General features: G+C 37.0%; 1 protein-coding gene across 1 annotated transcript in view; it reads right to left on the bottom strand.

Moving 5' to 3' along the window:
• Positions 1-24532, bottom strand: part of AKAP6 (A-kinase anchoring protein 6) — a 251165-nt gene that overhangs the window by 48283 nt on the left and 178350 nt on the right. Inside the window, exon 9 of the mRNA XM_026051714.1 lies at positions 21044-21164. Within this exon, the coding sequence (XP_025907499.1) occupies positions 21044-21164 (121 nt within the window). The remainder of the gene's footprint in view (positions 1-21043; positions 21165-24532) is intronic.

Genomic DNA, 24532 nt, shown 5'->3' with positions numbered 1-24532 from the left:
TTTCACTACTATAAATAGAGAGGAATTGCATTTAAATACAGATTATTTTTTTTTTTTCCAACCGCATGCTGCATCCTGAGTTTGTTCTGCAAGCTTACTACTTGATGCAAACAGTAAAAAATTGAGTGGCTATATTAAGTCTTGATTTGGGTTTATTATGCACTTTGCCTGTCTTGCTCAGTATTCAGTTAAGTGGGAAGACATCCACCCTAATACAGCAGCCAAGAACTGGCTAATTCACTAGATATATGGAAATTTTAATTGAGTGTCAACTTGTGTTGAAATTCAACCCTATTACCTTCAGAATGCAATTTTGTAGCAATACCAGTTATTTACTACACTATTAACCAGATTTTAAATATAATTAAATTGCTAAGAACATATAGCCAAAATACAGCAGTTTGTATCCCTACAGCAACGGTAACCAAGTATCAGGTGCATAAGCTTCCATTCGATGTGTAAGTGTAAGTGGTGGCCTATCTACAAACGAAGACCAACCATGGCAGACACTGCTAGAACTATTGGTCCCACAACACAGAGGTTCATGCAGGTCAGGGGCAACCACAGAGTTGATGTACTTCAAGTTATAACAGTATCTTGATCAAGCAATTGTGTATTTAAGTGAGATCTTTGGTTGATGATGTCCTAAGGAATTTCTGAAATCTATTCTGCTTGCAATAAACCTGTTACATCTTTAATTGCTATGCTGTTTTTTTCGTTTCACACCTTGCATAAGAGGTGTGACTTTCCTCATAGACTCATATTGATGCAACCTATAAGTACACTTAAACACCAAATCTAGATTTTGCTTTATTTACATTTTAGTTGCCTTGAAAAGTACTGATGTAAGATAAAAAGTGTTCTTCAAGATGTTGTATCTACTATATTTTGGGGTTAGTGCAGATGTATATTTACTGAGGAAAAAACATAAAGTAAGGAGGATTTCAAAATACTGGTATAGATGGTAATTAGCCCATTTCTGACTAGAAAATATACTTGATGGGAGGGAAAGTGTTTGCCCTGGAAATAAGAAAGTGAGGTTGCACATCTCCCCAGTATAATATTCTGAAATACTGACCTAACTGAATCCAACATSGCTACATTTTTTAGAAAATAAAATACAGCATTACAATATTATGGTGACTTTGAGGAAAGTAACCAAAAAACCACGTTTATGAACTGAAGATCTCAAGTCATCCTCCCTAGTGCCTAGTTTTACAGTATGCATGAAATATAAAATTGGAATTCCTCTACACAAAGATTTAATTCCAAATGCACCTACTACTGTCAGACTGTGTATTACAGGCATCATTTTATTTTGAAATGGATGCTTCTTTGCATTTATCTCTCACAGAGTAACTCTTTGGAAATCATCCCTCCATTCTTGCTCAGCCAGAATGCTAATAGTGGTCAGTAGCAGCCTCTTGTGGGTGAAGTCTGACTGAGAAGTGACATACAAATTATCCTTTCTTCTAGCCATATCTACTGGGACACGTTTGATGGTTAAAATTCTCATAGCTCTTCTCTCCTATTTCCTATATTGTTTTATGGGAGAAGAAACTCCCATAAACTGAAACCAGAAATCTTCAGCTGGCCATGGACAGAAACCCAAGGTCTCAGCTGAAGACCCGGAGAAACCACAAGGAGTTCTACGTCACTGATGGCTCCAATATTCTTCCACTCAAGACATATTGACTCCTATAATATCATTCTACTGTGCCTCATCAGCTATGGAAAAGAAAAAAAGAAAAAAAAAAAAAGAAAAAAAAAAAGGAAAAGGAAGCCCTGGTGACAGCTCTGTACTCTTTGCAGGCTGGTGAACGGCCACATCCCTATCTGAGGCAAGACTAGACGTGATCTGCGTCCGACTTGCTCTCTAACCTCAGGATACATGGACCGAGTTCTCATCACCTGTAGTATCTAGGGTAAAAGCAAGGTGTTTGACATATAGGAAGGTTTTTCTGTATAGGAGAATTTGCACTGGTTAGAAGTACTAAGTATCTACCATCTAAGTACTGATCACAAAGGTTAAAAATCTGATACAGACAGCCAGCTTCTAACATATCCCCAAACTTATAATGAAAAATATCAGTTTTATTTTACATTCACATACTGTACTATATTAAGTGAAAGCTAATACTTTCTAGACTGTGCTCTGTTTTTTTTCCTTACACTTTCCCTAGAGTTATGTCCAAGTTGGCACACTCAGCAGGTCCACAAAGAGTACTAAAACATCCTCACTGACCATCTCAAACACTGGTAACCATTTTTCCTACAGCAATGCAATTATAATGTATGGTATCAAAACTATTTTAAAGCACGTTAAAAAGAAATTTATTAGCTAATTACTCAGTATCATCTCCAGACGGACATATACTGAACACTTGAGAAGACATAACAGTGAGTAACTATGCAGTTTCCTAGTACTAATCAGTTTCTTAAGAAAACAAAATGCAAAAGTTTCCATATCAATGTCCTTCCCTGTGTTAACAGTTAACAGTGGGCTAATCACATTTTAAGATGTTTTTTGAAAACTATTAAGAATTCTATGCTCAGTTTTTAATTCCTACTACTCTAGAAAAATTTAGTATTTGCATAAAAAAAGAAACATCCTCCTCAAGTTAAAAAAAAAAAAAAGAAATATGATCAACCAGTATTTTTCAAAAGGAAATTTATAACAGAAATGCTGACACAGCATAAGCTATGGCTGCATGAATGATACGAAAACAGCTATTTAAAAAAATATTTTTATCATTAGAAGTCCAACTTTGTTTAAACCTGGACTTACTTTTTTACAATAGCAAGTAATGTTAACAGCATGCTGAAAATGTTAACGCTAAGTGTACAGTGTCAAAATAGATCGAATCTCTCTGAAAACTGGAAATTCAAGCTTTTTAAACATAATCCAGATGTTTGGCTTTTAATCACATTTCAAGAATGAAGAAACTTATGCGATATAAAATTCATACATACATATTTCATTAGTGCCTTTCCTATCACTGAATTAAAAATTTCTAACATATGTTTTCCTCAAACAGATAATGCTTTAAATTAGAAACGTTGGCAAGAAGTTGCACACCTCACAAATGTCAATGAATTATTTTCACATGGAAGAAAACACTTCATTTTTGTAGAGTATTAACAGTTTTAATAGTGAATTCTGCTGCACTGATAAATTTAGCCTCTAAAACAAGCTAAGCCTATCTATGAAGGTGACTGAAATCCCCCTAAAGGACTCATGGGCATTTAGCACGGATGCTTTTCTCTTCCTCACTGTTGAGCAGCACAGCATAATGTCATGTCCAAGAAGATTTCTAGTAAGAGTCAGACTACCTTGCAGATGGAGTAATTGCTTTCAAGATGTATTTCAATTCTAGAACACCTACCACCACCCTTATGTTTGCTGAATAATAGGTAAAGGATATTAGCATGCTCCTTGTTTGAAAAAAATGATATATGATAAATTATGATTATTTTAGCCTTCAGTGCCTTGGAAAATTAAGACTCCTAGGACTAAATGGATTAAAATTCATTCCTAAAAGTGGACTCTCAGAAGGTAATATTTTACTTTTTATATAACTTTAAACAGACAAAATCTAAGCAAAAAAAAAAAAAAAAGTTATTTTGTGATGGAATGAGATGTTTTTGAACATAGTTATGTGTTTCACTTCTGTCCAGAAGAGTTGGGAACTAAACACTCGTGGATATGCTGCTCTGCCTAGGAGAGGTGTTTAGCTTCTTGCAGAGTGTCATCCCTAGGGGTATGTCTGCTGCAGTCTGTTATGGGCAGACTCTTTGCTCTTCCTAAGCTCCAAATAGTTGCAAGCTTGCAACAGTTCCATGAATTGGAGAAATATTATCCTCAATTTAAAACGGGAAACTGAGATACAGGAGGACTAAGAGTCCAGGATCACAAGGATCTCTAAAGTGGAAGCAAAAATCTTTTCAGCTCCATTCCAGTTTTCTGTCCAACTGAACACAGTCCAGGKTGGCTGTGTTTAAAACTAATTACCATTGTTTTTTCCTAGACAGAAAGGGATAAAATTAATTATTGTATCTGTGATTCATTTTAGTCATATCACATCTCTAAACTCTTAGCATTGCAAAACTTTTAGTACTGCAAGTTATTTAAAAAATAATAGTAATAATTACCTTTGAAATGTACGCAAATGCAGTGACACTGAATTMATTTTGTCTCCCGAACAACAACTTGTGAGACAGAAATGAAAGGAATGTTTCCTGTTTCTCTCCATGGCTCTGATTTCGGGTAACTTTCTAAGGATTTATGCTGCTACTAAATGTGAACTCTCTTATTTGCTGGCATGGCGAAAGCAGAAAGCTTGTTCTCATCTCAAATAGCATTCTGCCAAAATACCCTCTGACAAAACTTGGGTTGATTCACAGGTCTGAAGTCCCCGGAATTGTGACAATCTAAGCTAATCTGTAAAAATAAGTCTTAGAGTCTACCTTGTCACCTGTACAAAGCTTTCTGGGTTAGAAAAGACCTTTCAGGATTGCATTTAACCCTGATTAAAAGATGCAAAATATGGGAAATTCATAACATTCCTTGGTAAGAAGATAACTAACCAGCTTCCTTCACTGTTAGAAACTGTATGGCTTGTTTCTACTTTGAATTTGTTTAATTTTAACTTCCAGCTGTTTTATCTTCTTATACTTTTGCCAATAGCTTGAATGCCTGTGCAAAGCATGACGTTACTGCAAGATTCGAACATGAAACCAGATGACTTGCACTGATGTCTGATTAATTCTTTTTTGTATTTCTGGAATTGCAACATACAGAATCAGACTATAGAGTGGCAGGACATTTGCAGAKGCTTATGAACTCAAGTATGCATATTTTAGACAATCTTATGGCTCGATTCTTCCTAGGGCTCTCATGAAGCCAATTTTCAACAACCTGGCCCTGATATAAACGAAAAATAATGGATTTAGATTTAACTTGTACTTACAGGCAATTCTGGCTAAACTGACTTTTTGCCTTTTACTTGTTTGGCTCTCCTACTTCAATTTATGATTTTTTCTGCTTCTGTTTATGCTGCAAAAGAGGATGGTGAGGACGAGTAAAAGGTCATAGTAGCGGGCAAAGTGGATAGCAATGAAAATTTCAGCCACAAGGAGAGTATTTTTTAGTACATATTGCTGACTGCTCTAGATTCACTTTGGAAATCGTAAAGTTGAATGTGATCTTGACAGAGCAAGAAACTGCCCCTTTGTGTTTAGCATTTTGTAATGAGTTTCTCTGAAGTCCATGTACAGCCTACTTGTACGTTAATAGTCTTACAATAATTAAAATCTGTATAGATGCTACTGTGCAGATAGATTTTTAGAAAATGAAACACAAGTTTGTCTCAATTTATGTGGTCTCCATTGTTGAAATGCTAATCTTCTTGCCCTAAGCAGTCTGATAAACTGGTGACTATAACATCAATATTCAACACTRTGTTAGAAGTTCAACATCGGTACCTTTAGAGATTGGCATATTATTGGTATTTTAATATTWGAATTCTATGTGAAGAATTGTAAAGGGCATGTCTTAAATAATTGGAACAGGTATGCATATATTTGAGAGAGAAAATGCTTGAAAGGACCACAGCATAAGGGAAATATCAGGACATAAAACCAGTAGTGAAGTAATATGAAGCAAATTCAGGAAATATTGAATCTAATTCAGCTGTAGAGAACACTAGTGAAGACATATGAATTTTTCCTTCTGGCGTTCTATCAAGACATTCTGGTGCTACTTTTGTGGACAGCTAATCCTGGTAACCATGCAYGCCACAATAACTGTGTGGCAGTTCAAACAGTAATTGGAAAGATCTGTGACCATTAAGCTAAATGCTTAAAGTAACCTGTGCTGATGTCTTCAACTTTAACTGTTGCCTGCCTAATTACCAGATATTTATTATACTTAAATGGGTATTGAGAGAATTTAGCTATTCCTAATAAAGAAGGGAAAAAAGAAAAAAAAAAAAAAAAGGAAAAAAAAGTAAGCAAGGAAGAAACACTGCTGGATCAAGAGCTTTTGAGATGATATTCTCTGAGTAGCAGGAAAAAATAACTGGCTATTCTTATGGTGTCAGGACCTCATGAATGAGGTGCTCTCTGCCTTTCACTGATACATCAATAAAGTGGTTTTACTCCACCACATATTTCCTAGTTTAAAAATCATTTTATAATTAACGATAACTATATAACAAAAATGGCACTTTGATAAACACTTCATGTTTTTAACAGTATTAGATTACTTTCATTAAATCTGCAGCGTAATTTTAACTATTTTAGATTACTCCTTCAGGCTTTATGCTAGAAGTATAATATATTGCTAGAGAACTGGAATTCAACCTATGAATACATATTTCAAAACAGGCCGTACAGTTTTTGTGCATTAAGAGACTAGCCTAGCACTACATTAATCCTATTAAAGGTAGTTTTTCCAGCTCACTGGTGATTGGCACTAGGCACTGACTTTTGAAGAATTTACATTGCATTGATTTTTTTTTTCCTTGCCACTTCAATAAAGTGTTGAAGAAATAGAGGAGGCAGAAGTTAACTGTCCTTTGGTAAAGCCATTAAGCACTTAAGAAAAAAGGTTTGAATTTTTAAACCATGCAAAAATCTTTAAGAATGTAATATATGTTTTTAATTTTGCAACCTTTCATAGCTAGGCCTGAAAAACTTCCATTAGTACGAACACATTTACCTTAGTCTGGCACAACAGAAAGAGGGAGCTTAACATTACAAATGCCACACGGTTACACTCACAGAATAACACTGTCAAACAATAGAAGTTTCAATAAATACTATTGCACACCCGTCACAGGACGTGTATTAGGGCAGATGATGAACAATACAGTGTAGAAGGCCACCTGGTGGTCAAGTAAGCTAATTATCCATTTTAAACTAAGAAAATTAGAGGATTGCAGGAAAAAAAGATAAACATGGAAAAATTTCATTAAAATAATCAGTTAAAACCTACTGAAGGTAGGGTAAAGATAGATGTGACAGGCTCGCCTTAGGTCATCAGGGATCTCAGGACATCAAGGACTGCTGCTTAAGACCATAAATGGCGTGCTGGGCTAAAAATAAATTGTAATTAATTTTCTCAGCTTTTCCCATACCATTTTTGCAGAGAAGGTTTCATAACAGGTCAGCTTGTCATAGTCTACCTCTCAATTCCCTGCATAAATATGGACACAACTCTTTACCTGGCACTGTCCTAGGAAGCCTGAACACTATTCAGAACTGTTTAGAAATGTGTTACCTAGCGCACTGCTTTAAAGGACCTTAGGAACTGGGACAACTTTATCTCTAAATATGCACCCTGATACCTTACAGCCATACGAAATGATCAAAACAGGTACAAGCTGTTGTTGACCCTGCACATACAGACTCATAAAAGAGCAGTGAACATGAAATGCAAGATAATGGGGGACTAGTAACAAGCAGCTGAGATGTCTGAACAGATGAGTTAAGGCCACAACTGTGGAAGGATCATCAACTGTTGGATGTCTGTCAACTGAGGGCCTGAAAATGGGAGGCTGACTTGAAAACCAGCATAATAAATGAGGTTTTGAGACTTATTAAGTCAGAATCTGCCAGCGGTAAAAGCTTTAGTACTATGGTAGTAAATTCTGGTCTCAGTCAGATGATGCCAGCAAACTAAAAGTTACAGCTGCAACAAGAATTGATATGAAAGATGCATCAATCTCTGAGGATTGCTCTGATAAGCAATCTCTGGGAGTATATGCTTCAGGAGGGAAAAGCAAAGCACTATGCATCACTGAAAATATTAGGTGTTCTGTGCTACTTTTAGTCTTACAAAATCATAAACATCAATAGGGAAGTCTTTTCTCATAAAAGCTCCATATGAAATTATAACCAAATCATTTATCAATTAAAATAGTCTTCGATGATTTTAACCAAACCAAGTGCCTAAATCAGGGGAAGATCTCCCATCACACTAGGTTTCCACGTTTGGAGGTGCTCAGATAGGGAWGAGATGTGCACAGGCACTCATGAGCCCAGCAGCTTTTAAATGATGTGTGAGTTATTAGGCCTGTGTATTTCCACAGACTGGCCCAAGGGGAGAGAAACAGGAAACTGGTAGAAGAGAAATTCTCTGGCTTGAATTCACCTGGGTGAAGAGCGGGGAATCTATTTGCTCACTGTTTAAAAATGCAGGGACAAACCACAAAATGTTAAATATCATCTCAGCACCCGTCAGCACCAAAATCCACCTACTGGCTTATCATGGCCCTAAAGAGCATCTGGTTTGTTCAATGAGAACATTCTGCCGCTGAGACAAGAAATAACCGGGGAACACATTCTTTTTAAAAGAGATGCAAAAAGCTGTTCACATCTCACGTGCCTCCTCAACGAACAACAGTGCTTGCTATCACCTTCCTTGTCCAGCTCTTTCTGTCCCTCTAGGAACCTGGCTGCTAACAGGAAGAGTTGAGCTGTAATTAACGTGTACCAAATAGAGACTTTTTCCCTAAAATGCCTATTTGGTTGCTTAACATTTTAATACAATGAGTTACATTGAAAAAGGTCAGCAATAGCAAAGCTCATTTATTTAGCATATGTGCTGTTAAAAAAGAAATAGATGTAGATATAGATGTTTCTTACAAAAACGGACTAAATGGACATAATCGTCTTTAAATGACTGTAGTCTCTTTACTTTGTATCTACAGTAAGTAATGTTTGGTTCCTACAAAGATCAGAAATCAGGGTTAGCAGCTACCTACTTGGCCAAAATAAGATACCACTGATGACCTTGCAGAGCAGTGATTCCCACCTCTTGCTGGGATCCAGGAGCCCCTACTCTGAGAGGCAGCCTGCATATCTGCATATGTCAAAATATGTCAACTAAGTGTTGCCTATGTGTARAAGGTCCAGTATGGGGGACTTGCATAACCTATCATTTTCACATCTTCAGGGAAGCAAAGGAAAAAAGTTTTAATTTACTACCTATAATGCTTCTCTTACCTTTAGATTAATCCAACAATTAAATCACCATGGAATAGCAAATCATTTTTCAGCTTTCTCTATTGTGTAGTTGCCTGTTGGCACTGGGAGCCTTTGGGGGAATCTCTGCTGGAAGGATTGCCATTTCCATGCTTACCTCCCCYTGCTTGCCTTCCTATTGCTATTTCTGCTGTGATGTAGGTAAAACTGATGTAGGAGCWTTATATCCATAGGAGATTCTCCAAAGCTCTGGAAATCTCTAAAGGAGTACCCTGCTTTTCTAAAGTGGAAGACCATAGCTCTAAATTCTTGAAATGATTGTACTATTTAAGGACTGATGTCTTGCTTCCAGTTTGCTTTGCTCTTTTATTTATTCTTTGTTCTTTTACCGTTTTCTAAATCACTCTATCTTGACTATCTCAAGATAGGTCCTTCTGTAAAGTGAACAAAAATTTGTAATAACTGTTGTTTATCTCTGTGATGACTAGGTTGTCCTTCTGTCAAGTGCTCTGTCTCTTTCCTGGTTTCTCAAGGCCAACAGAAAAGTCCCTCAAAAACCAACAGATGCCACCCACAAGAGACTCGGATTCTTTCAAATTTTCTGCATTTAGATTCACACTCTCTCCAGGTATCTGTTGAGGAGTTGCTGACAGATTACCTCTTCCTTGACGTTTCTATGTTTAGCATGCTGCCAGCTACCCACTTGAGGCACAGTAGTTTCTTTAGTGCCTGGTTCATATTAYACCAGAACACCTCTAGGAGCTGGCTGAGACTGGGGAGCATAAAAGCCTAGGGATATCTGATAAAGCACATGGCAAAACAGTGGCTGTTGTTCCTTCAGATCAATATGCCAAAACCCAGTATTTTTTGATAACACAGTGAACACTTTGCCCTAAAAAAGTCTAGGAATATACTCCAGGCTTTTAGTATTTTGTTCAGTGGTTTTGTWATCTATTCTAGGATTTCCCAATCGTAAATAGATCATCCATCCAATAGATCATCCATCTACTCTGCATTAACATCTGTGGGTACATCACTGCTTTGCCACCTTACCTTTTTCAGCATTTTTATGAGATCTAACAGAATTCAGTGTTTTGGTAGATGCTAGGGAGGTAACGTGAGTGTTTGTGCTAACTTCAACTTAATATCCAAGTGCTCATCTTCTTCAAATAGGATATATAACAGCAACTGAACTTGCAACTGAAACCAGAGCACACGCAGACCTGTGGCCCACTTCTTGCAAAATTCTTGAAAAACAAATTCTTGAAAACTTTAAGCAATGACATCTGTTATTTCGAGGTTCCTTACTGACTGACTGCATTTATCCACTGGCCTCATAACGATTTCATTGCACATCAGCAGTGCTTGGTTGCATCTCTCCAGTCTAATTTTGCTCCTTATCAGTGTTGCGCTGCAGCTGGCTCCACAATCCAGCTGGTATCAAATTAGTCATTGATCTAATAGCATAGTTGCAAATAYAGCAATTGAATGCCCAGCAGCCTTCTTCATTGCCAGAACACTGAGAAACTTTAGATCTGTTTAAGTCACATTACAGATATTTCTTTCTTCATTAAAACCTTAAGTTCTCAACAGCTTCAGACATTGTATTAATTTCAAAGGTAACTGTAATATCCACTCTGCCTGGCTCTCTTCTTCAAAAACATTTTTCTTTTTATCTTTCATGTTGCCATTATACTACATATGTTGCATTAAAATGCCTACACATTCCATCAACCTGCACCTACCCTGCTTCATGGGTTCCTTTGATACGCATCCATGTGCGTGTTTTCTTGATTCTCTTTTTGCACTTTTCTGGAGAGTTCAGCCACTGCAACTAAGCATATATTACATCAGTTTCACTCTACTGTCTTCCCTGTGAATTGAAATTCTGTATTTCACAAGGGATCCTGGGAAAGAGATACAATTAAGAAATGTTTTATGTCTCCAATTACACATGGGTGCTCTAGTTCCTGGCTCCATACCATATTCACATTTCTGTCTCTGGTTTTGATTAAGACAACCTTTTCATAGCTTTTTATTTATATAGAAATACTTTTTATCAATCTCATCTATTCCTTTTACACACCAAAACATCATTTCAATTGCCTCAAAACAAAGCCTTTTTTTGTCTAGAGTTCCAGTTTTCATAGAGTCACTGTTATCTATCTTTATTTTTGGTGTTTTGTGTTATCTGAGTAATCACATTCTCTTCCTTCCTTTGGGTCTCTATGTGACTTCTGTCCCATATCTCATATGCTACATTCACAGAAATAATATGAGAAGTCTTGATATTTCTAGAATTAAACTAGCTCTTTATTTACCCCCTTTATTGATTCTTGAGTTTTGGTTAGTTCCAGGTGGATAGACCTCGTCAGCACTGAAATCTGCTCCTCTGTCTCTAAYTGTATGGACACCCTAAGTTTATCAGTGTGTATTCATGTGTTTTACAAACAATCATTACTTTTTACACTAATAACTTTACTTAGCAACTTTTATATGATTAACTTACGAAGCACTATGGAACTATTTCATTTTTATCCTCAAAAATTCCTCTGTATCAAAAGTGAAGCAAACATTTTTCATCACATTCATTCTAATTTTTAAGTAGTCTCTTGTGAACTAAGGACAGAGGAGACCATAAGGTCATAAGATAGCCATATAATTTAGTCATTAATGTTGCAAAGAGGAGAAATGGACAGAAATACCTCAGCATACTAGGCAAAGGTAGAGAAGAACAGTGATTTTCTTCACCTGTTTTATATATATAAATTTATAAACATATATATTTCTTAACTATTACATGATTCATTCTCTGCTTTATATATTCTTCTAGACAGCTAACAAAAACCACACACCTGAAAGTCATAATTTAAGACTAAATCATAGAGAAGTTCTAAAAGTGGAATTTTTCTTTGACCTCTGCCCAAAGCAATAAGGAAACTATGTCTTTTCAGAAAGAATATTTTTTTATGGGATCCTGAGTTAAATAAAGTTTTTATTTTAAAAAACAAACCAGCTAAAGYGGAGCTCTTCAAATACCCTTCCTCAATTAATTATTCAAGTTTAGACTCCTGCCTTTTGCAAGGTTTACAGAAACAGAATTTTGCAATTATCAATTATTCACATATTCTTCTCAGAAGTAGGAGGAAGGCACATCCACAGATTTGGGAAAAAAAGAAAACCCTAAAATCTTCTGTGTTCACACTCTGAAGAATTTAACTAATTTGACTATTTATCTTCTGGAGAAAAATGAAGCCTATCTTTAAATTAGATAGGTTTTCTAAAAAATATAAATGAAACAGAACAGATGTACTTTTGGGACAGAAAAATGATCAGAAACACATGACTGGAAAACTACCCTGTTCTGATGATGTTCATTAAATCTTTTCACACATGACAACAACCTAAAGAGATCTTGGAAATAACTGTTCTTCAATTTTCACAGCAGACACATAGTCCTCCTTGATGAAGGCCTGCAAAAAAACACCTTGTTCACCCAACACCTCGTTCAAAAATATGAACGTTCATCTTCAGAAAGTCAACACCTGAAAATTCTAACAGCTTTTCTATATCCATCATCTCCCATTTCTAAGKGAAATCAATCAGTAAAGCAGAGAAGATCAGACTCCAGCGTAATGCCTGTCAAATTCGGGATGCGTCACAGCAGGGTCTCGCCCTGGCATATTGCATAGACATGACACAAYGGTACTAAAAGAACCTCTTTTCATGAGAGCTGAGGGAGTCAGTGAGAGGTAACATCAGGTGAGTGAGGCTGATCTTTGTAACCTCTTTACACAATCAGTGAAGAGAGAAATGAGAGAGAAAAGGTTTCCTCTGAAACTATTTCAGAGTGCTCGACTTGTGCTTCTGCTCTGAATCATCCTTCAGAGGAACCTCCTCTTCTCTCTGACTAGTGAGGCTAGTCTCCTTAGCTCTGTGGTACTCTRATTTAGTCTTCACAAGTGACCCCTTCTCCTAGTGTATCACTGTTCAAACTCTCCATATCTTTCCCTGAGGCCTGCGACAGCGTGCACAGCTGGAATACATTGTGCTCAGCCGTAATGGCACCTATTCATTCTGCAACGAGGAGATGTGAGGGGCACAGCTGCCGCCTTCCCCCAAAGCACGTATGCATAGAGCCAACTTATTAAAGATATTTTACAGTTCATAATCACCAGAATACTGTAACAACCATGCCTTCAGTAATGCTAAAATATCAGTGTCCACAGAAAGCCACCAACCACCAAAGATGTTTTACATTCTGACCACAGGAGGTGGCTGGAGCCTCCCCCAGGATCCCATTGGACCAGCTGCACACGACCAATATGAAAGAAATTACAATGATCATGCATTTTACCTTGTTAGATGAAAGAGTTTGCACGAAACATTACAGCTCCTTTTAGTACTGTGTATTAAAAATGGAGGTGCACAATGTAAAACCATCACCTGATCTTAGCATGCAAAAATAACTTTTCAGGGGTTTACAAGCACAATTACTCCAAAATGGACCTTACAGGCAACTTGACTTATTAACATTTATATATGCATGTGCTGCATGTATTGGGAATGCAAGTTTATCAGGTATGAGTAAAGCTGGGTTTCATATAAAAAATCTTTTAAAGAGGCTTTCCATGGTGAAATCAAGTAGCGTGGATATAGCACACCATTCCTAGGGTAAATATTAAATACTAGCTTCRCAGAGTGGGCAGCTCTCATGACTCCATGGATTTGCACTGTTCACATGTGTTCACATCTGGTCTACATGCGATCTGGTAGGTCAGGAAATAAGAAAATGCAGACAACCTAACTCGTTAGATAAAAGGGAGAATTTTTGAAAGGTTGAGCTCAGAGCAATGAACACGTTCATGTTTTAGATCATCATATGGCCTCTTCGCTCTGATGAGGGAACGTGAGAACATTGCAGGGCCATTATGGACTCTCGGTCCAATGATTAGGCCAGAGTGCTGCCATACTTCGGCTATTCTATCTGCTCTCTAGAGAGCTTGCAAATTAATCTTGAGCTCCTTCCACCCTGGACACTAAGCAGGCCTAGAACATCAAAAGTAATGAAGGTGGCAATTTTCATCACCCTTTTGGGTGAACTAAAGCCCTGTTTCTGTGCATTTTTTTTAAACTATAAAAAATGAATAAGTGGCTTTAGGCAATTTATTGTGGGGCTCATGCACTTAAGTCAGCATAACTGAGTGTACCAGACCTCTACTTCAGCGCCAAATAACTGACAGTGTCCTAAGGTCTCCGTGCTTGGGATCTTACTCCACCATTTTATACCAGCAAGGGCACAAAGACAGAGCATGTGGGGTTGACTAAGATGCTTGATGTGATGACTGTAAATTGTCCATGTTTTGCAGCTGGAGTAAGGAATGGTGACGACAGTTATGTGGTACACATTTACTTTTGTTTGAAGTCGAATGCTTCTTTCATTCTAGACACACTGCTTTAATCTCCCAAAAGCTGTACAGGCTTTTTCTACAGGCTCAGTAAATGCTGCTTTTCTACAATGTGAAGTTCATCTTCAAAGTCGTACTAGGCAGAAATGGGAGAAAACCCACTTACTCTCGTGAAATGCATAAAGCCACTTCTTTCAGAAACACAGGAAGCCTGTTCCAAGGAAATTAAAATACTACCTTAGAAATGCATGCACACACTTGAAATATATTTTGGAAGCAACCAAGAAAATGTAAAAATACTGTTCATATTCTTCTTCTGTTCTCTAGACTTACTATGTAATTCCGTAGACATGATAATCAGTGTTTTCCTGTTGTAATTATACAGGACATTAAAACCTAACATTTATCTGCTTTAAATAAGACTTTTTGCCAAAAATAACTTTCTTTGCTGCTTCTTGAAATATAAAATTTGCCAGAGGTAGGAAGAAATTTAATCATATTAGAATGTTAAACACACGAACCACTGAAAAATAAGCTGGTTGCCACAGTAGGTGTCAAGGGGGAGTATTTACCCTGTTTTCCAGTGCAACTGAAAATACTTATGCATAAAAAATTAAGCCATTTCATTACTCATTGCATTAAGAGACTACAGAACTTTGTTTGTTAGGTCCTGAACTCATTTAGTTSATACCATAGAAGCATTCAGATAAYTATTCTTACTGCTACTTGGAGATCTGTCATASAAAACAGTTCATCTGCCCAAAACAAAACAAAAGCAAAAAAAAATCAAAAGCAAAAGCAAAAAGCAGCACACAGAAATTGCAAAGCTTAGTCAAGAACAAAAACTGAGGTTAGTTTTCTGCAAAAACAGCTCTTTTTCTATTGTGCATAATGACAATTAAAAAACATACCTCAATTATAAAGTCAAAGAATAATTTCTATCTAGACAGGAATCAATCCATACATGTAGACCTGTATAGGTGCTGTAATTTACCATTGCTAAGGATTATTTTCACTGATACTATTTAGCAAAATAAGATTTMTGTATTTTTAAATGCTAGAAAGAATTACATATGCTAATCAGATAAGCTTTCTCTGCAGGACATGTTTTGGGGCTATACTTGCTAGTAATAYTAAAGTCATATTTCAACATGTTGGCCATTCTTGCAATCTAGCCTAAAAGTTTATTAGCAAGCTCTAATGACTAGCCTGATTGCAATTAAAAAAACTCCCAAAYGGGTCAACACACCTAAGTGCTATCTGCAATCATTTAGATTTCAACGTTGCGGTTATTACTTATTATCAGGCTGCACAATGAGATATTGATTACTTTTAACCTTTAGATCCAAGAATTCAGGAAAAGCCAAGGTAGTAGAGCACTCTGCTTTTTCCTGTCTAGTAAACTTATGGCCTTTAGTAGAAACCTAATGATTCTTATTGGCAAGGCAAATCTGAAATTAGTTTGTTCTCTTGGCTCATACAGAAACGATGACATATTTAAAAATTCTGCGCGCATAGCAGATTTGCAGCTACTACCTACAGGAGGCTAATCCTGCAGTGTGCTGAGGGCTTCCTCRGGAGCAATGATCATTGTCTTCTCCCACTGCCAGCAGCTCCGTGCAGGCACTGACAGGTCACTAGACGGACAGGAGGCATCTCGGCCCTGYAGAACATGCATCGCAGGGGCAAAAAGCTTCACGCTCTCTAGACTATAACCAATCTTCTAAGCATATTGTCCAAATACATCACTTTTCAGGCCGTTAATCTTTTAATAAGTTTTCTTTAAAACGAAAATCTGCTTGGGAAAAGAAAAAAAAAAAAGACTGAAACACAGTGTCGCTTCAGTAGGTATGCAGGACTTGTTTTAAATGGAACAAAGTAATCCAATTAAACTAATCTGTTTTACAAGTTAAAATGATACGAAGCACATTAATTGATCCTCATAGGCTACTGCCGTTCGAGGCTGCTTTCCACGTTAGCAGCACTCGGAACCGCTTCGCACATTTGTATCCTCTAGCTGAGGAGCGCTCAGCCCTCCCGCTCAGGAGAATTACGGGCGAGAGAAGCATCACTGTTATGTGTTAGATTAATTTGCAGAAACACTTGGCATTATTATTGCCAAGCAGTYAGATTGTTCCAAGTTGTTCCGGAAGGGTGTTATTAATAGTATGTTTTCTGAGGAAAGTTCTGTCTACTTTTGGAACCGCATTTCTGTTGCCAGGGAAACTCCTGGAAGCGCGGCCTGCGCRGCGCACACTGCTGCTTTTGTTTGCCAGCGTCCTATTCATATCATCTAAGTAAGCACTTTACACTCTTCAGCCTCCAGTTTCCAATGCTGGAGTTTTCATGTATTTATACTACTGCTTTAAATATAGTTTGCTCTTCTTTTTAAACCCGGTAACTCGACTAAGATTATTTTAGCAGTTGCATTTAAAAAGGCCATCTTTTTCCCCAAGTTTTCAATAAATTAGTTTTAATTTGAATAATAGCTCCATAGGTTATAGCATTAGTCCTTAAGTGTTAATTATCTTTTCACTCTGAAATTAATGTAGTCATTTCCTACTGACTCCTCTACGCCATTATTGAAGTGCTGAGCAAAACATGTCATTGAGTTCTGAGCCAGAACTGTTGTTGTGATTAATCCTGGTCACATGGCCAATCTCTGCCAAAAGGAGATCACTGAAAAAAAGGTGACAAAGACAGTGATTTCCTGTCAGCAAAGAGTACGACAGGGCTGTCTAGAAGTGATGCAAATGAGGGAAACTTTCAGCATGGCTCGTTTGATCCCCTCGGCCGCGCGGCACYGCGGAGCAGCAGCGCGCCCAGAGGACCCCGCCGCACCTGCCCCGCGGCCTGCGCGTTTGGGGGCGAGCAAGAAAAGCGCCGAGGGTTTTTCCCCCCACTCTCCACATTTTTTCAAAGGCATCTCCAGCTTCTGCTGGGTGTTTGGGTGCTTTTAACACAGCAAACTGCTCCATTTTGACCAAAGAGCTTAGTAGTTAACCCGCTCAAAAGCCACGTCAACTAATTTTTCAAAGTTTTCCCAGGACTACATAAGGTTTTTTCCCCCCACTATCAAGTCCATCTTTGCCACAGACTTAGTATTGCAAGACATGGCTTGTACAGTCTGTATTACAAATAAAATGCATTACTTGTAATCAAATAGGAAAATATCATTTCTTTTATTTGGTTTTAAAAAATGTTTGGTTAATTTTATTCTGACTATACTAACAGTTTTAACAATCATACCGTACTTATTTAAATGGGGTTTTAATCTAACACAATTAAGTTTTGCAATTAATCTTCTGAGGAAAATGGAAGGAATTATCATTAACTTTTCYGACTACTCTACACATTTCTAATCTCCACAGCTCCAATAAATACTGATGTGCTTCATTTTTGAACATTCAAGGTAGAGAATTACTCAAGTTCCTGCTAAAGGACTAATTAGCAGAGTTTAAATTCTTTGGGTTTGATCCTCCAGTAATGGCATAAGAATTCAGCTGAAGTCAATGCAAGTTCTATGTACTTAGAGCTTATGAGATCAGGCTCACATGCAGTAGATTAAAATGAAGTAAACATGATACATTTGGCATTAAACTCAGCTATTAGAGCAGTACAAAGACGTGAGATTCCACAAAACAATAGCGATGCTCCTACTAATTTTTTCCTTAGTTAACAGATAACGCATTATAGGGACTAAAACTGTCAGCTATTCATCCTCTGACTGGCATTTTAACAAACACTAGCTGATTTTCACAATCATTAGTTAGTTTAACAGCAGAAAGCTCAAGTCATTTAGGGCCGAGGGGCAACATAGGCATGGAAATGAAGAATAGAGCTCTCTTTCTGTAAGCTGCTCCTTGAATCTAGGAATTATTGAAACAGCCAACAATACTGGCCACTTTTTCTGTCAGAAAAAGGTAGTGTATATATTTTCAGAATTAAAAAAAAATATGATACCACTATACATGCCTCTTACATGTATGAGCAAAATAAAACCATGTTAAAGAGAGATAAGAAATACTAATAAAAACTAAAAAGCTCCTGGAATATTACAAAATAAAATTAGGCTGAGAGTAGACTTAAATCTACACTAAATGCAAAAATAGAGCAATGGGAAATAGACTAACCATGAAAATACATTCTATTTTCCCATATGCAATTTTAGTGTATATATATTATGTTATGCTGCTTTAATGTATGCTTTTGCCTTCCGATTCACCTGTTTTATCATAGCTCCTTCCCATTCACAGACTCCTTAGGGGCAATGATTACTGTTGGTAATAGTGATGCCACAGCAGGTTTCCTGGCAAAGGCAGCTTGCTGAGCTGGCTCAGAGGTGCAATTACTTGTCAGCTCAATAACTGAGAGAAGAGGGATCTGTGGGTGTAGGAGAATCCACCAAAAAGCAGAGTGCAATTAGCAGGTTCATATTTGAAGCTCTAGCTGATAAAGAATGACTAAAGTGAGACCTGTGTTTTCATAACACCCCACCTCATTGAGGACTTCTGATTGTAACAGGTGCCTAGATGTCTCCTCACAGATTTCCTTCCCTATGGAGCAGGGTGACTTATGTGTTCACTGGGGAGTGTGGGCAGCCCCAACGCACCGCAGCTGCCAGCACGAGGCAGACCAGCTACGCTCCAGGATCTCCTGAATTAATAAGGTGTCACTATGGATCAGAAGAAAAGTATACTAGGCTAGTTTGCTGGAACTATTAATACTCTTTTAAGGACATGATTTCCACCCCCTCCTCTTTTTTTTCTTGAATATCTGAAATTAAGGATGATAAAGACYTAGCAATTTATCTAATCTTTCTTTTGCCAGTGCAGAACTGTTGCCTCACTTATATTTGCTCATGTTTCCTTTTGTCTACTTTTAAATGTCTGAAATGATAGGGCTTTCAACACTTTTTTTTTTTTAAGGCTAGTACATTTTAATGCCATTCACTTAAGCTTTTTATTCCATCTGCAAATACTCATCCTACTTTATGAGCACTTCTCAGTCATCTCTTAACCAAACTCCCAATTTCTAGTAGTTTAAATTATTTGGGCTGACTGATAAAGCTTTAGTTCTTTTCATTTTGGCAGGAGGATTGTTCTCTTAAAGTTTGATTTACCTTTGTTGATTTTTTTTTTTACTATAGAACTGAAACTAGTAGTTAGACTAGGCATGGTACAAAGTGGTCTGATACAGACAAGGGCTACTAAAACATCTTATTCTGGATTCAAAAGAAACTTTTTATGCATTTCTGACACTGTTTATACTGAGTCTAACCAGGGCCAGAACAGTTAATGTGTGATTAAGTATGGTATGTATTTAAATGAGTTATTAAAAAAAGTTGTTATCTTTATGAAATGTCTGACAAAGAAGAAAWRGAGGCCACTGAATTAAACTCATTTGCAGCCTACAGTGGGCTGGATCTGAAACACATTTTCTATTTTTAAGAATATTTTACCTCCTTTGACAACCTCCTCACTAGGTATTTTAAATAAAAGGACTGACATTAGAGAGAATAAAATGTACGAGGGGCATCAAGAAATTAGGTTGCCAAAGCTAGAAAAAAARTAAATGATATTTAATAAATTATCAAATCATGCAACCACAGAAGAAAGAAAACAACTTCTATTTGACCTTGAATGTACCATTTATTTGATAAGAAATAAAAAAAAAAAAGCTAGAGGGTAGTTGTTTCTCGTCATTATACTGTTGCTGATTCTGTGGTTAGTTATTAATTTTATTTTTTATGATTCACAATCTGCTCTTTGAAATATGCCATATGCTCAAAGCAATTCAAGGATGACAACTGTCAGAATTACTCCAATAAAAATTGCCTAAATGAGGAAGATTTACTGCAGCCTGGTATTTCTGTGGAAAGCCCCTCCTCCCTTTCCCCCCTGCCCCTCACACATAGACTGCAGCTTCTTGGACACAGAGTGAAGTCTGAAACAGAGCTGAGATCAAACCCTGCATTTTGGGGCGCTTCTTAAAGGTATTCACTAGCTAAAAGAAGTGATAAAGTGACTGGGTTAAGCCTGCTAGGACAAATAAGGGAAATGGAATTTCTATATGTTAGACCAAGACCCAGCAATCAATATGCAAGTTCAAAATCATTTTGCTGAAATCACAAGCAACTCTATTGACTTAACATGACAATGTCTGCTTTATGTGTAACTAATAAAAATTAAATTGGAAGAGTCTTGTATTCAGGCAGCAGCAAACCAAAAATCAAGGCAAATTTCCTTCTTCCCAGAAGAGGTCTGAAAGGTGGATAAAAATCCAGCTGAAAGCTCCAATCAAAACACATTTTGTTAAATGCAACCGTTTCATTTTTTTTCCCTTCATTTTGTTTCAGTCTATTTATTAATGCAGTTTCATTTATTTCTATTCATCTTGAAGACAAATCTTTGTCCTTCTATAGAATTACGCCAAATAGAATGTGATAAAGGGAACTTTCTTGCAATTATGATGTCGGTGCAGGCTGTCAGCGCACAGGGGATGGAAATGAGGTTGGGGACAGGGAAGGGAATTCTAATAGACACCATGATACATACAATGAACGCAGAGATATCCTGTGAGAGAAAGACTTGTCAAGCTAATCAGATCTTCCCCAGCTAGGTAAAGGCAGTAACGGTAGCGCTAACCTTGTAAAGATGCTGCTGCTGCTCCTCTGACATCATCAGGTCATGGCTGTCCATCACGATGGATTCCATGTCAATCAGCCAATCCCAGAGCTCCTGGTATTCGGAATCAAAGTCCAAAAGGCTGGAGATAAGGAACAAAATGTATTATGCATAAATACAGTGTAGTTGTTAAAATCTTGTATTAGAATAATMTATTCTTGAAAACTCATGATGTTCCTAGTTCTATTTCTGAAGAGATGTCCTGTATTTATACAGAGTAGATTGAAATGAAAACTGAAATCCAATTTAAGCCAGTGCCATGACCTAAATTCAGCGGCTGATGCTAGATCCTGACAACTGCTGGCATACTGCATTTGCTTCAAAAATTTTGAAATAGAAATCCCCCATAGATAATGCTGTTTAATGGTTTTTAAAGTGCTGACTTGATATTGAGCAAACTTGCAACAATCATCTTGATATAATTCACATAAAAATATTACTTTCGTAGAAAAATGACTCAATCCATTCAGCCGTCCCTCTGCTGTCTATCTGCCCATCTCTGTAAATATCCTACATTTATTTTCATGGATGAGTAGCTAGCATTTCAACTTAACGCCTTAAGATAGGCTTGAGTGAATATGGTAAGCCAGTGAGAACTAAGGCCAGATACAGTATTAGACAGGTGTTCCCTACAGACATGTAAGAAACAAAGGTAAGGACAGGAAGTCAAAACAATGAATCCCTGAATAGCCAGCAATCATTAAAATTCAAAGGAGGATCACTACGGTTTTCAACAAAATAAATCATTAGAATAAGGAGCTTAAAAGGATTAATGTGATTCTCTATTGAAAGCCTAGTGAATAAGTAAAGCATAGATTCTCCTAAAACACTGTGATACAAGACAGAAGGTACATGCTGAAAAACTGCACATCCGTCAGAAAGATACCTCTTGAAAAGGAATCTTTAAACTTGCAGAACTGGAGCCAACAAAAGCCTTGTCGTAGCACCCCGTAAGAATCAAAAAAAGGGTGCGTGTGTCACCAAAGCTCATTTCTCCAGTCCTGAAAAACTTTTTTAATTTTCCACATTCTTAGCAATACCCTAACAAAAATTTGCAGTATTTCAACAGAGAAACAATCCCCTCCCCGCATCTTTCCATATATTATTAACGCTATAGCAGTATCAATTGTTACTACCTAGAATATCWTATGCATGGTAGCTTTGAAAGCCTATAGATAAAGGTTATGACAAGTAGGACCATCTTCTTAGAAGAAAGCAAGACAGAAGAAAGCACCTGCCCCTTACTGTATTATTTTTGATAATAAAAAAGAAATCTTGCATATTACACAGGTGTTGATTCCTGTTTCTGAAGTAACTCTCTAGACTGATCYACTGAAATTATTATACTCCATAATTTATGAGAGTTGTACTTGCTTAAGGTTTATCAGTGTCTTAAGATAAGCAATGTTGCCATCATAAAGAACAGCTAGCATAAAATGCAAGTTATTAGTGTTGAAAAGCAGWAATTTCATTTGGGGTTTGGGGCATTTTTCTTTTTTCTGGAGGTGTTTGGCCCAGATCTCATTTTGAAACGAAAACTAAACTATTTCAATGGAGTGATATATGCAGGTGAAACGGAACCTTTAACCAGTCTTCTGAGAAATGTATAACCCTTCTGTATCTTCAGTATCTCCTGTTGCTTTTTTCCCCATACTATTTTCCATCTATATAAAATAGCTTGTAAGAGGTCTTTCCTCTCATGTAAATTGGTATAGTTTGAGCTCTTGTCAGTTTGTACCAGTTGAAAACCCAAATCAAGACATGAAGATGACCAGATCCCTCAAATTCCAGATCTAACGCTCAACACCTTCTGCCACAAGAATGGGATTGGAAGTGTTTGGAAAGAAAACCAGGATGTGGCCTGGAAATACAGCACAATGTGCAGAACACATGTATGCGCTCAATCCAAACACCTGCTTTCTGTGCGGGTCTATAAAACCACAGTCTAGATTTGTCTGCTCATTGGTGTAACAGAATTAATTGATCCTTTAAAGACACAGGAAAGCAGCTGGCCTTGACCTTTACAAAACACATGCAAGTGCTAGGAAACAGCTGAGCAGTCTAATTTCTGACAAACCTTCTAAACAGCACCTCAACCCAAAATCACAGGCAAGGGAAAAAGGATGCACTGGAAAAAGCCCAAGAGGGGATATAAAGCTTGCAGGGATTCTTTTCATAGTTTGAATACCTATTTCTTTCTTGTTTTCTGCTCTAAAATGAACTAGAAACACTTTTAAGCAAACTGACTATGGCAGGCATTTGCCTGAGCCTGAAGATACTGAGGTCAGCCTACAAGCATCATCTCTGCGGTTTTCTGAATTTGATTGCAATGTTTTTAACAGTTCTGAAATAACCCTTATTTTTTTTTTTTTCTAAACAATACTTTCTTTTTAAAATTAGTGCCTTACATCTAAATGGAAATACTGATTACTATCAGCTTGGAAAAAGATGCAAAGTAAAAAGCCTCTAAAAAGATGTTAATAAAGCCCAGCAAATGTAGGATTAGCGACCAGTTAAAATTAAAACTTAACTGTCAATATTTCTGTGGTATATTGAAAATTCCTTTTATATTGAGAACCAACTTTTCTTCTGTGCTTGGCAAGTCATTTTCATATTGCCTCAGGCAGAATCAAGGAAAGCATAACTTCTGAAATGCTGTATCTGTCTTACAGATGTAGGAACTATAGAAATGAACTAATTTTGGTAGATTATCCAAATCCACCATGCGCAAAAAATAAATAATAAAAAATGATGCCAAAAAACTTCTCCATTTAAAGAATCCAAAAATTGCCAATGAAAATGGTGTACGATTAGTTAAAGGATAGGTAGCTACAGCTTCCTTAGTATAGGTTTATGGTTAATAAACTAAAATCATTAGCTACATAATAATTAAAATGACATTAARAAGTGTATTTTGTCTTGGTAAACAGGGAATCAAATTTGCAGATTTGCATGTCTAATCCCTTGAACCCTAAACATATTTCTTAAAATGTGGACATCAATTTATTATTTTGAATGAAAATTCATGAGCACCCTTCTCATGAGAAAACCAGCTCGTCTATGGCATTAATAAATAAAAAGGAATGTGGAGCTATTTCCATCAGCCTTTTCCCTTCCATGTTTAACACATACATCCAGTTTGTATTMTTTCTTTGATGGCATATCTCACATGGCATTGAGAAATACCGTAAGCATACAGGTATCCTGCCAAAAMTTTCAGCCAGACCAAAAAAATTCTTTCATGTTTCTGGGTCATCATTTGTTGGAACTCTTTGCCATACATGTGTTTCTATATGGGTTATAGAAGAAATCAAATTTCTGACCTTGAAAGCTTTAACATTGCTTTATATTCTGTGCATAGTTAGAGCCTTCTATAATACATTTATTTCGGAGCCCTATCACCAGGTAGGTGATAGATCCCAAGATCTGGCTTTCATGGTATGAAATGGT

Source organism: Nothoprocta perdicaria, unplaced genomic scaffold, assembly GCF_003342845.1.
Source record: "Nothoprocta perdicaria isolate Ctin4 unplaced genomic scaffold, notPer1 scaffold_8, whole genome shotgun sequence".
Taxonomy (NCBI): domain Eukaryota; kingdom Metazoa; phylum Chordata; class Aves; order Tinamiformes; family Tinamidae; genus Nothoprocta; species Nothoprocta perdicaria.
The sequence above is the reverse complement of the archived record's forward strand: the minus strand, read 5'-3'. Positions and strand labels throughout refer to the sequence as shown.